Source organism: Anthonomus grandis, chromosome 3 (assembly GCF_022605725.1).
Source record: "Anthonomus grandis grandis chromosome 3, icAntGran1.3, whole genome shotgun sequence".
Classification (NCBI taxonomy): domain Eukaryota; kingdom Metazoa; phylum Arthropoda; class Insecta; order Coleoptera; family Curculionidae; genus Anthonomus; species Anthonomus grandis.
This window is the reverse complement of record NC_065548.1, coordinates 3,476,985-3,493,197: the sequence shown is the minus strand read 5'-3', so window position 1 is coordinate 3,493,197 and position 16,213 is coordinate 3,476,985. Positions and strand designations below refer to the sequence as shown.

Here is a 16,213-nt window from a genome sequence, read left to right as displayed (position 1 = left end):
GGAACTTCAAAAATATTACCAGAATAATGAACTCTGAGATGCATATTTTGTATGATTGGTTGTGCAAAAATAAATTAAAATTAAATATAAGGAAAACAAAGTGTATTGTGTTGGGGTCAAAGACAAATTGTAATAAATTTTATGAATCAGGCTGTACAGTAAATATAAACGGAGATCAAGTAGATTTTGTTTCGGAAATTAAATACTTAGGAATAGTTATTGATCCACAGTTGAATTTTTCATTGCACATAGATTATGTTTGTAGAAAATTAGGTAAAAAAATTTCATTCTTATCTCGTATTTCAAGTTCTCTGTCATTATGGTCTAAAAAGTTAATATTTAACACTATTATATTGCCTCATTTTAATTATTGTTCTGCTTTACTCATATCCTGTACACAAGAAAACATAAATAGGCTTCAATTACAACTAAATAAAGCTATGAGGGTTATTTTGAACTGTAGTAAATATACACCAATTGAATATATGCTTTCTACATTAAATTGGTTTTCGGTAGAAAAAAATATTAAAAAGGCAAATTTAACATTAATTTTTAAAATCGAACATGGTCTTTTACCAAACTATTTATCAACGTTTTTGGAAAAAAGAGAAAATTTCTATCAATACAACATTCGGTCAAAGCAGAACTATAATATTCAACATGTTAAAACCACTGCTTTACAAAAATCACTGTTTTTTGAGGGAATTCGAATGTTTAATAACCTACCAGTAGAGATTAAAGAAGCAACATCACTGAAAATGTTTAATAGAAAGGTGTTTAATTTCTTAAAGAATCAATTATAATTTAATTTTAAGGAATTTATTATATTACACACAAGTATATTAAATGTTTGTTATAGTATTATGTACTAGCCAGGTGCTAAATAAAGGATTATTATTATTATTATTATTATTACTTCAGGAATCTTTACCAGTGACGTTATTAATAATAGATTATGCTTTAAATTATAAACAATATTACCGTTTATGAACTTTTTAAGCGTTTTTTTGAGGTACTTCATTAGAGTAAAGGTACCTATCAAATTGTTCAAACATCAATTGAACCATTCTTATTTCTTTTAAAAGGTTTTGTGCCTTTTCGTCATTTCAAGTGTGTCGCACATGTTCGACTTTCTCTTCTGGCTCTCTTGAAAATATCAAAATTCTTGGGAACAGAAAAAGGAACGCAACCTTGGGTGGCAAATATACCTACTTTTTAAGAGGTTTGACAAAAATGTAAAATAACATAAAAGCATTTCTCGTTACGACTCTCTCTCAGTTTAGATCTCCGAACTTAATAATTCTTCTCTCCAACTCTCGTCAAGCAACGCTCATTAATTTCTCTCTCTTTAAATTAGTCTCTTTTATTTGTATATCCTATTTATAATAAAAGAAAATCATAGATGTTGTTACAGTTTAAGGCATTGTACATAGGCTGTTGAATAATCTAGAATATATATTAATTAAAATATATAAAGTCAACAGGCCTTTTCTTTTCCTTCACTGACCTATGGAATTTACTCTGGAGGAAATAAAGATTTTCTCCGTCGATGTTTATGGTGTGCCGAGTCATATCGAAGCACAAATAAAAAGCAGTTTTATGGAAATTAAATGAATTATAGATTTCTTAATAAGTTTTTGTCTTGGTTTATTTCTATGATCCCCTATTTTACCGTTATGATGACCCGTTCCCCCTTGATATAATATTATACAGTATCGTTATTTACTTGTGAAAAGATTGGCTTGAATCGCCTTGCTACCATCCTAACAGTTCACAAAAACACTCAAATGAGACCTTTTTCCTCATTCAACCAAAAACTAAAGAAAAAACACTAAACTTCATAAATGCCGAATGTAAGCACAAAGCTGTTTGACAAGATGACATCAGCTCTTGCTCGCGGTGTTACCATTCCAACTTTTTTAGAAGCAATTTTAGGAATAGGTATGTTAATGATTTTTTTTTGCTCTGGAGACTGTGTTTAAGAATGTAAGCTTCAATAAATCAAAAAACTACTACTACTAATATCATAATAACTTATCATAATGAATTTTTTGCGATAGAACTCCGTCGGCCAACAAAGAACCGACATATCGGCTGCGTTACGACAATCCGATAGGAGCGAGTCCGTCGCGGAACTTGGATCATTCGAGGCCTTTTGACGACGAAGAGTTCGACAGATCATTGAGCTGTAGATCGTCGTCCATGAGCAGGCCGTCCGGCTGGAACTACAACGGTATGGTAGATTTATTATATATTTTTTGTAAATCTTTCTTAAACTGGTCGGTAGTTTTTCGATAGATTAATTTTTGGTGTGTGAGGACGGAGTGGTGTCTTTAAGTTCAGTTCTTCACTTTTCAAAGATTTTTTGAACATTTGAAATTTTAATGAAGACTGAATGATTATGATTCTTTTAAAAAAATTTAATGTTTTAGTGTCGGTTGGCAGCTACATTTAACCCGTACATAAGTTGTTTTTTTGACATTCTAGCTTCTATCGGCCATAAAGTAAAAGTAAAGGTGAGAGGCATGGTGTTTTTCTTATAAAGAGACTGTGTATCATTTGTACAAAAAAAAAACGTTTTTTTTTTAATATTGTACTGCCACTCTGCCGTACTTAGCGATAACGCCACATCTACAAAAAAAGTATGGAGAAAATAGTGTTTTTCGTTTGCTACCCTTTAATTAAGTAACTAATTATATTTGATAAGAAAAATCGATTTTTGCACAATTGTAGCAAGAAATCACTGATTTTATATTTATATCAGATACTTAAGTACAATTTTATAATTAGTGTCAATAATCTTTTCTATTTGGCTATTTTACAGGCATTCAATTTTTTTAAAATGTTTGTCTTTTTCTCTAAAGGAAAACCGGCGGGGTTCATGTAATGGTTCTGGCAATTTTATACTATTTGGCTTAGTTGCTTTAGACTGAAGAAAATTGATATTATATATAAACAATTATTTGGCTCCCATTCTGTATATGATGTTTTAAATAAAAGATTATATTCGCCTCGGCGGACGATTAACTGAACAATTAACTGGCCATTTTTTAACAAATTCTTTATTTTTTTACAGATATCTAAAAAAATCCTTTGACACTATACCAAAAGTAGATAATAAAAGATGAAAAAGATAATTCTACTTGTTATAAAGCCATCTGTAATTTAATTTAATAACACCAGGAGCAAAAATAGAGAAACATATATAAAAATGAAACATATAGCTAAAAATAAATATATATTTGCATATCTGTTGTTTTTGATGACTGCAAGGCATATTCTCTTCATAGATCTAATTAGATCCATTAAGATCTCCTTGGCTGAACGGTCCTAAGCAGCTTCAAACAATTCGGCTCAATTTCAACAATTTTCGGGATGTTTACTACGATTTTTTTTTTAATGAATGCCAAAGGTTCTCTATGGGAACTCTATAAGAGAACTAGAAAAACAATTGTTGGTCCTTAAATTTTTTGATGATTTTAGCCGTATACTTTGGATCATTGTCGCGTTGAAATCGCCATTACAATGCCATGTTTTTCTTAGGATATTGCAACATATTATTTATATCGATTCATAACACACTTTTCATAACAGAGAAACAACCCCAAACTTGTACATTTCCACCTCCGTACTTATCAAAGCCCAAGGTCTAGTTTGGATCAAATATTTTATTTTTAGGATCCCTGACCTTTGCAGCTTTGAACTTTATTGTTTAAACGGTGGACTGATTTAATCTTAAATGATTGGCAATTATTAATTTTTTAACATCCGATTGGTATTTTGATAGTATCAATACTAATACCTCGAGACGTATTTACAGGCTATGCTTTATTAAATTAACCAAATATTATTGTCTATTGCATTCAATAAGCCACTTCATAAAAGTATCTCTATTTTTGCACCTTATAAAATAAAGATATGCAAATATTTTTTTATGTTTTTCGACTTTTGCTCGTTACTGTATGTATGTCTCGGTTCAAAATAATTAATTATAATTTACTTGGTACTCATTTCACTTGAATTTAAAACATTCAAAGACGGAGACTTAATAGGCACCTATTTTTGTCTTGGCTTAAGTAGTTATCTAGCCAATTAATAATTCTGCCTAAGTCTCTTTGTTTTTCTTTAAATGCAAAACATGCATTTGTTATTCTCAAAGTTCCCAAAACCGGTTCCTAAAATGCTATAAAAGTGGTTTTTCCTTTATATTATACTCATTGCCAAAAATCTTATCGAGAGTGACGCATTTCGATAACTTATTACTTCATTATAAAGAGCAAAGTAACCTTGGTCATCTTTGTTCGACAATTTACTATTTCAGACTTTCCCGTTTTATGCATGTTTTCACCCCCAAAATGCTTAATATTAATTTAAAAATTTACCTCACTTATTTTAATGTCGGCTTCTATAACAGCAGGGATTTTACTGAACCCTATATCTTCAAAACATTCAAGAGAATCGTATATTAAAGGCGTGTCATAAATACACGTACGTGACGCATCGTCAGAACTGTATTATCAGCAATATGTGTGATAATACCCAAATTTGTATTTTATCTTTTACCTGTTCCGTGGCTGACTATCTGCGAAAGTGTGACAAGTCATTAGACTCGGATTAATTTAATTTTTGCCTATCTGAAATTTTATACCATCATTCTAAATTTCAGCACCATTTCTTGGCCCATAATTGTACAAATTAATGGTGAATTGTAACTACATTCTTAGCCTTTTTTTTAATGGACATAAGGAAAAATTACTAAAGAAATCACTTCTAAATTTGCACAAGCTAAAACAAACAATTTAACCCATTAGTGCATGAACTTATAAAAATTGTTTTTTATGAATTAGGTAAATGACTTAAATAAGATATAAAAAAAAATACAAAAATCAAATATTATTTTTTATTAGTGTGTTATGATCCGTCCCTCAAAAGGGACTCCATGCATAAAATTAATATTATTTAGTTTATATGGTAATTTTCGAAACAATTTTTTGGATGAAATCTACAGTCACATTTTACCCATATAAAGTTACTTTTCTTCTTGCATACTTGGCACCTTCGATCAGATTCATTGTACCGAATCAAATGTCCTATATTATCAAATCTAGAGGCTTTATGAACTGAAAGCGTAGTTTTTTCTCTACTTGGTTTTTTACCATAGGACTGTAAAAAACTTAGGGCGATATACCTCCGAAATTCTAGTAAGGAGGCACAATTTGCATCATTTGGTCTTACCCAGCCATTTGAGACGCTTGCATCTAATAATTATGAAACTATTGGCCAATACCATTTTCGCTGTCGCATTCTTGTCCTATACAAAGCAATCAGCCCATTCATTTTATCAACTCCTCCCATGTGTTTATTGTATCCAGCTATAATTTTTGGATGTGGAATTTGTTTTTTAGTTTTAGTTTCCTTACACCATCTAGATGTGGTGACAATGTCATTACTTTTGAAGTTGGTACCCAATGTACAAAAGTAACGTTACCACAAGACACAAAACTGTGGCTTCCCCTTGGTTTTGATTTCCATGAAGTACTTTCAGAAAATGGACACTTTTCCGTTCGAATCTCTCTTACTGTTGCTGTTGCACAAATTTTATTTTCCGAGAGACGGTTCAGTAAACTCAGGCTTGTAAAATAATTATCAAAAAAAAAATTATATCCCTGGTTAGAAGGCACTTCCGATTTATGTAGTAAGGACATAACCACGTCTCCACCAAGACCAAAAACTTTTTCTGCATCTGATTTGCCAGTGTAAATCACAAAAGAAATCATGTACCCATTACTACTGCATAGAGCCCAGTTTTTGAAGAAGAATCTTATCGGCTTGCCCTTGATGTACTGTTTGGCATAGTAGGGTATTCATCCAAACCTCCGTGTTTTTTGAATATCTCATTCAGTGAGTTCAGTAGAGGGCGAATTTTGTAAAGCCGGTCACTGCGATCAATATTAGCATTATCGTTGAAATGGATGTGGCGAAGTAACACTTCAAATCTATTTAGTCGCATGCTATTTTTTAAAATTTTTGGTATATCTTCTGTTGGATTCCAAAACATCCTCTTGTTCGGATATTTTGCATAACCTGTAAGAAGCATTCCTCCATGTAGTACATATAACTCTTCTTTTGTGAAATTTAGCTCCTTATTTTTTTGTTAATAATAATAATAATAATAATAATAATGTTTATTTTCAAATGCAATATAACAAAAGAAATACAAGTAAATTTAATAAACATCGGCAATAAATACATAATGCCCCCAGCCCTCAGGAGCTAGTACGCTGTACGAGGACTTTGTTTGCCGTATTTATTGGTTTCCTCAACAATTTTCGATGTGAGATCTTCATCGAAAAACAGTTTTAAAAAATCTAACGGATTTTGGGCTTCTTTTGCTTCTTGAGATGGCTCTCGTGGCACACAGTTTGTATTCATAGAAAAAATGGGGTGATCTGCGTTCCATTCGTATAGCTTTCTACGTTTAGGGGTTGAAAAATTGCCTTGACTTATACTTGACCCAGGTTTAGAAAGCAGATCTGCTAAAGGTATTAGATCTTCTTCATCAAAATCATATTGTTCATTAGGTGGGGCTTCATAGGTTTGACGAGATAAACCCTTAGACTTTGGAAATAGTTGGGCTAGAGGATCTAGATGTTCTTCGTCAAAATCATTTTGTTTTCTGGCTTTTACTTCACAATTCTGCTGAAGTATTCCACGGCATAAGCGATTTACATCTCCGATATGCTCATCATCAGAGCTGTCGCTTTCTTCTTCTGTGTCTTCGCCGTCATCAGGAATTCCAATGTAAGCATCAAGATTTTGTTGGACTTGACCGTCATTTTCTTCAAATAATGTCTGCAATTCATGCAGAGATAATCTGCAAAATACGAATTACGAATTATACTGAGGATTGTCTATTTTGCATAGAGTCACTTATAAGAGACCCCTTCTTTACCCTGGTTTCAAAACCTATCGATATAAAAAATTAAAACTTACCCTCCATTTCCAGTAGAGTAAAGTTCCGGATCCATGGTCACATAAAAATACAAAATCAAAACGCTATCTCCGATTTCTGCACATGAACTTATTTTACAACAAATAGCGAACGTCTAGACAAATGCACGAGGTTATGAAAACATTAGAAGTGCGCATGTGCTTGAAACCAGTGGCGTCCCTATAAGGGACTCTACGCACTAATGGGTTAACAGACAAGAATGGTTTTACTAGGTATGCAACTAAATTTTTGTTTTGGCGTTCTTACCTAAATTAATATACAAGAAACATAAATTACTCAAAGAATCTATGAAAAACTCATTTTACAATTTTTTTTTGTACGTATGGCGTTTCTGCTAAGCTTGGCAACACTACTGTGTGTTCATGTGACTTTATTGGCATGTTTGACTGAAGATTCCTACAAGATGTTGTTACTTAATGGTATGTTATCATTTACAGAAGAAATTCCCGAAACAACTTAAAATTGGCCCAGAAATGTCCCTTTAAAATTATAACAAAACATTAAGTGACACCCTTAATCAAATTCAAAATTAAAAAAATCTCTCTATCTGGGACATATAAATTAAACTTACCTTAGATAAGAGTGCATGCCACGTTTCTATGTTGGATTGTGTGGTTCTAAATTATGCACCAAATAGATCGATTTAGATGTGATGTTTCGATAAATAAGCGATTTTGAAATCAACACTTCATAATTGAGAAAGAAACAACACTTGAATTTAATCCTAACAGGTAGGTATATCGTAGAAGTAGTTTTCGTTGTTTCCCTGACCAGTTTTATTCGGCTCCTTTTTTATTCTATAATTTGCATCTGTTTTTTCTGTAACGTTTTTGTTTATTTTGCATTTTTTTTTCGTTTCGTGTGCCGTATAGTAGTGTCGTCCTTAAGAAATGTACCGAGACCTGGTTACGGATTAAAAGCCAATACCTTGCCCACTGGAAATGGATACGGAGTAAGTATAATTCGGTTAGTTAGTTTTTGGTTTTATGGTCGTTAAGCAAGAGTTATTAAATTGATTGCCTATTGGGTTGTAGCGAAAGTTTGCTCTGAAATATATTCATAACTAAACTTTACTTCCATAGTCACTTGCTTACTACTTAATTATAATTTATAAAAAAAAACCCTTTAAATAAAAAATAAACTGTTCGTGTGAATGCTGGTGAATGTAATAGTCAGGTACACTTTTAGAGAAAAAAAAATGCGTACAGGGTTTAGAAAATAAAGGTTCACTGCTAAACCGTGTACACATATTTGTTCCTGTATTTCCCGCTTGAGGCTAACGTCGTAAATTTTATTGTCAGTGGTGAGTGCTTTGAGACACATTCCGAAACCTGGATACGGTTTGGCCCCTCGCTCTCATACTTTCTCATCGTCCGCCGGTAGCTACTCTCATATCCCTGTAAGTTGCTCTTTTGTCGCTTTGTGTCCTTTAATTGTCCATCCTTTTATGTTTTTTTTTTTAATATTTCGGGTTTATCGTAACGAAGGGTGTTTCGCAATTTCTGAGGATTATTATAACGGGATTTTCTAGGGGATAATAAATCTTTGTGGGAAGAAATTGTGGGACACCATTTAACAAAGTAAAATCTACCGGGTGTCCCGTCTCGTTATGTTCAAATTTTGGGAGCCTAATGTGCACTTCTTTTCAAGTTAAAAAAACAACGCAAAACTTGTATGTCCATTTTTGTTTATTTCAAACTTATGCGCCCATGAATGCTATTTGAAGATAATACTAAAAATAAGTTCGTAAAGTAACTAAATTTTTTTTCGCAGACCACAAATACAAACGAAACTGTTTTATGATAAATAAGTCAATGTCAGGTCTGGTCGAAGGGACAAAGTTTATACGCGAAGGAAAGACAGGATCAGTTTTTAAGGTATCGTGTTTTAAAGAACCATTTAGTCGCTGCGCTATTAGTGAGTTACGTAGTAAAAAAGACTTAAGAAATAACCTTCAAAGCTAACACATTAATAATAATAACGTTTATTAAACGATATATATAATATACTTATTAACAAATACAATGAATAAAAAATATAAACGTTTAGAAATATCACTGAAGCACACTATAAGCACTTGTGCGTGATTTGTGGTTACATAATCGGGTAAATGTCAAATTTAGGTAATTTTGTCCTTATTGGGTAAACAGACTATAACCGGGTTAGAAAGTTCGTTTCAGGGTACACTCAGAACAATATAAACCTGTAAGTTGATATTTCAAAACACCCTGAAACAAAAAGCATCTTAATTTGGATGTATTTAAGATTTATTAAATCATTAAAAACTTCTCTACCCTTCAAAAATATCCAGTTTTTGGCTTTGCGTTTAAAACCATCTTCAACCATCGTTATATCTTTTGGGAGCATGTTATACAATCTCGGAGCAAAATATTTTAAGCTCTTCTGTCCATGAGTTTTACGAGTCGTGGTTGGATATGCCAAGTTGTTTTGTCTAGTAGATGAATTTTGGTTGATATTTAACACTATCTTGTTTTTATTTATATATTTAAGGATTTCTAAACAATAGAGTTGACGCAAATCTAATATCTTACTTTCAGAAAAGAGGTTATCAGTGGGACATATTCTGTCTCTGCCAAAAATGATTTTTAAAAACCATTTTTGAATTGATTTTAATTTTTGTATATGTGTTTCATAAACGCTTCCCCATCCCAAAATACCATAAACTTAATGACTTTGTACAAGAGACATATATACAATTTTTAGATGTTCGGTAGTCAAAAAGTCTCGGAAGGTACATACATTTTGAGAGAAGTCCCCTTAACTTTAACTGAACCATTTCATCGACATGAAGGTCCCATTTCAACAAATTGGCAATTTTAATACCGAGATATTTAAAAGATGTTGCTTCGGGTATTTCACAATCCCCAATCTTAATGTTGCCAAGCCTTTGAAGGAAACTTCTGTAAGTTGCAAAAGACGTGTAGTTAATTTTTTGTATATTTAAAGTTAATTTATTGTGTTGAAACCAGTTTTTTAATTCCACAAAGTCTTTTTTAATTTGGGTTTTTATAATTTGCCAAGACTTTGATCTACAGAGTAAAACGGCGTCATCTGCAAAACTAACCAGCGTTCCATTTAGTTTAAGCTTAAGCATGTCGTTTACATAAATCGTAAAAAGTAAAGGACCCAACACAGTTCCCTGGGGTACTCCATACCTAACATCTCTTTCACTGCTTATGATTCCATTAAAGTCAACACGCTGCGTTCTATTTGTAAGGTAGCATTTAAGCAAATCGAAAACTTTGCCTCGGAGTTCACAGCTCGTACAGCAGTGTAGTTTTTTTAAGAGTATCTCATGACAGACAGTATCAAATGCCTTAGAAAGATCCACGAACAGGCATAAGCAAGCTTCACTATTATCTAGTGCATCAGATATTTGTGATGTTAAAAGTTTAACTGCATCCTGCGTAGATCTTCCCTCCCTGAAACCAAATTGCAAGTCTGATAATACATTAGATTTAGTTAAGAAATGTGTCATTCTTTTTTTAATTAATCGTTCAAAAACTTTTGAAAATGTTGACAAAAGTGAGACAGGTCTGTAATTTGATTTTTCTGTTTTATCGCCATTTTTATATAAGGGTTTAATAGTTCCGATTTTAGTCCGAAAAACACGTTTTTTAATTTCCATCACAACGCGTGTACCAAATTTTGAATACTTGAATCAAATGACGTCACGAGGACTATTTTTCGGTGTAAAAGGCAGCGCACTAAAATTTGATACGCCAATTTGATGCTTCCCAAACAGGGTAGATTAAATTTTAGTTTTTTTCGGTGTAAATACCTAGGACCTATTTTGAAGTACCAAAATGACAAGTTTGACATTTTATTGGATGTTAGGTTACGAGGTTTTTATTTTTGTACATAAAAATAAAGAAGAAAATACAGAGGACAAGCTTAAGCCTTTAAAAAGAAATTATTAGTTTATTTTTTTTATCTTTAAACAATTTTAAAGATTTAGAGGTTATGTGCTATAATTCTTCGTCTAAACTCACTTCAATTGACATTTTGATCCTAGCACTAATGTAACCCTCAAAATCAATCCTTGTAAACAGGGCTGTTTACTAAATAAAAATAGTCATAGACATAATTTTTGATCCATGGACCCAAAAGATCCGCGCGTTCTAAACGTAGCTATTGATCTCAAATATAATACTTCAATTAGTTCCAGCCAATAGCGAAAAAGTTATGGTAATCACGTGACATGAAATTCAAATGTCAATTATCTGTCAAAATATTTATTAAATGCATCCTAAATAAACGCCAAATATCAACGCAATCAGACAAATAGCAAAGAAGCTGAGGTAGGCACGTTACCTTAAACTTAAATGTCAATTTTTACAAACAATCTTTGAAAATTTATTTTCAAAATTAATTAATTTAATTCTAAAGAAATCCGTATACCCAAATTTGTATAATTTCAAATAATTTTTTTTCAATAATTGAATGAACTTACCTAATACCTAAATCCATTTTTTAAATTAATAAATCAATACGATCCGTCGTGTATAAATCCGATTATTTTTAAATGCTTAAAAAATGCCAATTTGTTGTTGAGGCACCCGGTTTCACCTTGTTTTTATTCAAAAAAAGGCATTTTTTTAAAACGTCAAAACTTTGCGGAATTTTCCTGGCAGAAATACACAGTTTTCCTAAATGATTGCACATATTCGGAAAACCTAGAGTGTTTCTGATTACCTTTAGGTTTCGGATAATTTTCATTGAAAATTTTACGAAACTGTAACACCCTTCCAAAGAAACACATGCCGACGCACCTGCTGTTGGCGGCCATATTTGATTATTTCACCCTTGCGGTGACGTTTAACGAAAAAAACGGAGAAAAATGGACTTTTTTTTTTAAAAAACGCATTTATTTGGTACGTCTTCTAATGCAGATAAATTCTGAAATTTTAGTATGCGATGTAAAATTCAAGTATCTCAAAAATTATTAATGTTACACCTATGGTGTAACATATTATAATCCTCCTAAAGGTGTAATTCTGATTACACCTAAATAATCGGCTTATTCTAGTATTTAATAAATAAAAATATAAATCGTCCGGGTGGCGTCACTAGAAAGTTATTAAATAAAATATGATTTTTGGGTCGGACCTTCATGGGCTCGCCCTGTATGGTTCACAAAAATTTCGTTTATATGGCATTTGAAAACGAAATAAGGCTTTTTTTTCATAAAAATTTTAAACGCTAGCGTTTACCGGAAAATTAAAAAAAACTGAAAATGCCAGAAAAAAATTAATTTTTTCAAAAAAGCTCCATATATGTCATTTCTAGTTTAAAACCAACCATTTTCACCGAAGCACGTTTTTTTATTCAAATTATAGCCTTTGAAGCTGCTTGATTTTTTTTTACTCACTTTTATTCGCTTATAATTGCTCACCCTGTGTACGGATCTGGCTCAAAAAGTATACTACAGACATGACGCCTCCAAGAACCCTTATGTCTTGAAAATTTTAGGAATTATACCCATTTTTTTACGAATTTTTGACATTAAGAGGATGCCTCTCCCTTTGGGGGTACCGGAAAAAAAATTCTTTACGAGTCCATCATTTTCAATGTATTGAGAGGTGACATGGCAAATTTCATCGTTTTACTACCCATACAGTATCAGATATGAATTTTTATATGCCAAAAAACCCGAAAATTAGGGTCGGCCGTGGCGCACATACATATAGGGTGTTCCGAAACTATTGTGCCAAAATGTAAGGGTGGATAGATCTCGCCAAAATAAACGTTTTTTTACTTATTAACTCATAGGCGTACGCGTTCAATGATAATAGCACATTAAGGTTCGCGCAGTGGTATCCAACCTCGAACACGGGGAAACGTGTTTGTACCGGAAACCGTGTTAGTAAATGACATATCAAATCAAATATGCTTTATTGTCAAAAAATTTAAAAAATTTTGTAGACAAAGCTATACATAAAAAGCAAAACACAAATATAGAAACCAAAATACAAGTACTAAATAAATATATACAAGACTGGGTAAAAAAGACATACATGTACCTGGTCAAATTTCTTATACTAAATGCAAACAGTAAGAAAATAGGAAAGTAAGGAAAGTAATAAAAAAAGTAACAAAAACAGTCAAAAACATTAATACATTGTTTAAAAAGTCATAAAAAATTTTATAGAAATTTAGCAATACAAAATATTGCTATTCTACATCGTAAAAAATTTAATAATTAGCCAGTGCGTGCATGATACTCAAAAATTAATATAAAAAAAAATCACTGCATATATAGCTCTCTCCAGTAATATGATTTCAAAGCATTGCGAAATCGGGGACAAGATGTTAATGATTTAATTTCCAAAGGCAGATGATTGTGCATTTTTTTTAGCTCCGTAAAGAATAGAGCTTTTTATTAATTCTGACCCTGGGATTGGCACATAAAGATCATGCTCTGCGTTTCGAAGTGGATAATTGCGAGATGGTCTATTAGGAATTCCTGATATATGCTTGCTTGCATAAAAACACAAGGAATATTTGGGAGAGTTTATTAAAAAAAAGGATGTTTTAATTTAAAAGAAGTTCAGAATTATGACTACCCGCTTCAATGAAGGCGTGACAGCGTCCTACCGTTTTCTCCTGCACACGTTGAAAAACTTCCGGAATTTCTTGAATTTCAGCAGTAGTCCCAACAATCCTTCCTATGTTTGAATTGGAGTGTCGTACGCAAGCGCTTTCATTGAACCCCATAAAAAGAAGTTGCATGTGGTCAGGTCTGGTGAACGTGGAGGCCATACATTTGGTGCGCTCCTGACAATCACTCTTCCACAATCACCGGATCATAATTGCCTTCATTTTTATTAACGAGGGAACATTTTCGATTTAGTCTATATGCTCAAGTTTCAAATACACGGGAAGATTTATTGGAGCGTATTAAGCAGGCCGCTAAACAGTACGACAAAACAGGATAACTATGATGCTGCGTTCAACAAGGAGGTGGACATTTTGAAAATATTATTAATTGACTTTTTTTTTTTAAATATAATCATTCTTTATTTACTTTAATTTTTTTAATATTATTCAAATTCTGAACATAACGATACGGGACACCTTGCATATTGTAGTGATGCGTTTTTAATTATTTTATTGGGTCACTATTTGAATTTAGAAAATTTTGAATTGAAAAAAAGGTAGATTTATTCATGTGTTTCGAACAGTAATGTACTTGAGAGATACATGAAACCTTACTCCTGGTCCACTACTCCCAAATAGCCAATTTTTTTCTTCTTTTAAATAATTAAGCATCTGAGAGCTAATACCCAATAAAATAGTTAACAAACCATACATACTTTTATTTTTATAGTTCCACTTAATCCAGATCCCCATTTTTTTCTGTTTTGTGATAATATTTTATCATTTAATACTGGGTGTTTGGAAGGTGAGTAGCCAAACGGAAATGGTGAATAGGTGAGGTTACTGGCTATTTAAACCGCATAGTATTTTTTTGTTTTTCCTCAAATTTAAGGAGTAATATATGTTTTCCTTTTTTTATTAGATTTTCCACGTTTTTTTACTTGAACCTTCAATTTTTTTTTAAATTTTTGGCCAAAATGGCGCACAATTAATTTTATTTTAAAGACTAATGTTGTCTCATTCAATTTAGGTAATAACTGAGAAAAATATTTAAAGAGAAACTAATAGTGGAGTAATAAACTTCCTCAAATCAATAGGAAAAAAATGTTACGTCAACTTTACAATGGAAAAAATAATAATAAAAAAAAGTTGTGTGGTTTTAAAATGTGTTAAAAAACTTCTCTAGTTAATAGTCTTTCTAACGATATGCCACATGTAACAAAAATAATTAGGTAACTTACGAAAAACAAATAAGTTTGTCTTCAAGGACGCGTGAACCAATTTCTTGAAAGCAACCTAATTGAGCAAGTATAAACTTATGTCTCTTTCTAACACTGCTAAATCTGCTGCGCTATCTCTTTCACCGTTCTAAAACAGCTAAACCTATTGTAAACTTTCGTTTCAATGACCCTTTCCTTTACAGGTTGATTAAAAAAAAAATATTTTTACTTCAAATCGTTGCTCAAATTGATGGCCATTATTTCTAATACACGCGTAACATCGCTTTCTTATTTCTCTTTTGGTATACTGTAATGTTAGTTCCCGTCTCATTATTACAAAAGCGTCATTAATTTTTCCTATCTATTGTTCTCTTGTATTTATAGGTTCAAAATACACAAGTTCTTTTGCACGGCCCCAGACGTAAAAATCAAGCGGCGTCAAGTCCGGTGATCTTGCAGGCTATGGGATAGGCCAATCCAAATATTGGGAAATGAATCCAAAATTTGGGAAATTGTCTAGGTGCTCTCGGATCGCCAATCTCCAGTGCGCTGGGCACCCATCGTGTTGAAACGTCATTAGTTCTTCATTGAGAAAATTTGGAACCCCGTTCAAGAGTTTGGGGAGATCATTTAATAAAAAATCTAGATAATTATCCCCATTCAAATTAGGCGGTAAATAATGTGGACCAAAGAGAATTTCCTTTGAAAGGACACGACTTTCTTCATTTTTGGGATTTCTTCTTTTGGGGCCCAATAATGCAAATTATGAAAGTTGGTAATTCCCTCACTTGAAAACTTGGATTCATCTGTCCACAGTATGTTTTTCAAGAAATCACGGTTATCCATGTCCATATGTAGCAGGAGGTGGCAAAACTGAATGCGTCTTTGGTAGTCGTTTTCTTCAAGATCTTGCACGGGAGTGTAATGAAAGGGAAGCTTTCCGTTGGCATGAAGAACAGACCAGACCTTCCATACAATTAGGTTTAGATTGGCAGCTACAGTCCGGATGCTCGCTGTGGTCTCTTCGTCAAAAGCTTCCAGAATTCGTTCGTCATCAGCAACATTACGTTGTCTGCGAACTCCAGGTTCACCGCGATTTAGACTACCAGTTTCTCTTAAGCGTCTAAAGGTCGTTTCAAAAGTATGACGATTAGGTTGGCGTCTATTGGGAAAACGCTCTTGGTAAATTCTTTTTGCTTCTCGTCTATTTCCATCAGCTCTACCATATGCCATTAGGATATCGGCCTACTCCTCGTTTGTAAAGGCACCAGTCATAGTAGGCAACAGTAACAATAAAACAAAGTTAACGAAAATGAACAACAAAAACAATATGCGTAGAGCGGAGTTAAAAAAACGTGAA

General features: G+C 32.6%; 1 protein-coding gene and 1 long non-coding RNA gene across 2 annotated transcripts in view; both read left to right on the top strand.

Moving 5' to 3' along the window:
- LOC126733898 (uncharacterized) overlaps nucleotides 1-16,213 on the top strand; it is a 134,289-nt gene that overhangs the window by 35,977 nt on the left and 82,099 nt on the right. The window lies entirely within an intron of this gene.
- LOC126733890 (actin-binding LIM protein 2-like) overlaps nucleotides 1-16,213 on the top strand; it is a 57,720-nt gene that overhangs the window by 29,411 nt on the left and 12,096 nt on the right. The window contains 2 exon segments of the mRNA XM_050437337.1: nucleotides 2,061-2,233; nucleotides 7,885-7,964. Coding sequence (XP_050293294.1) covers nucleotides 2,061-2,233; nucleotides 7,885-7,964 — 253 coding nt within the window.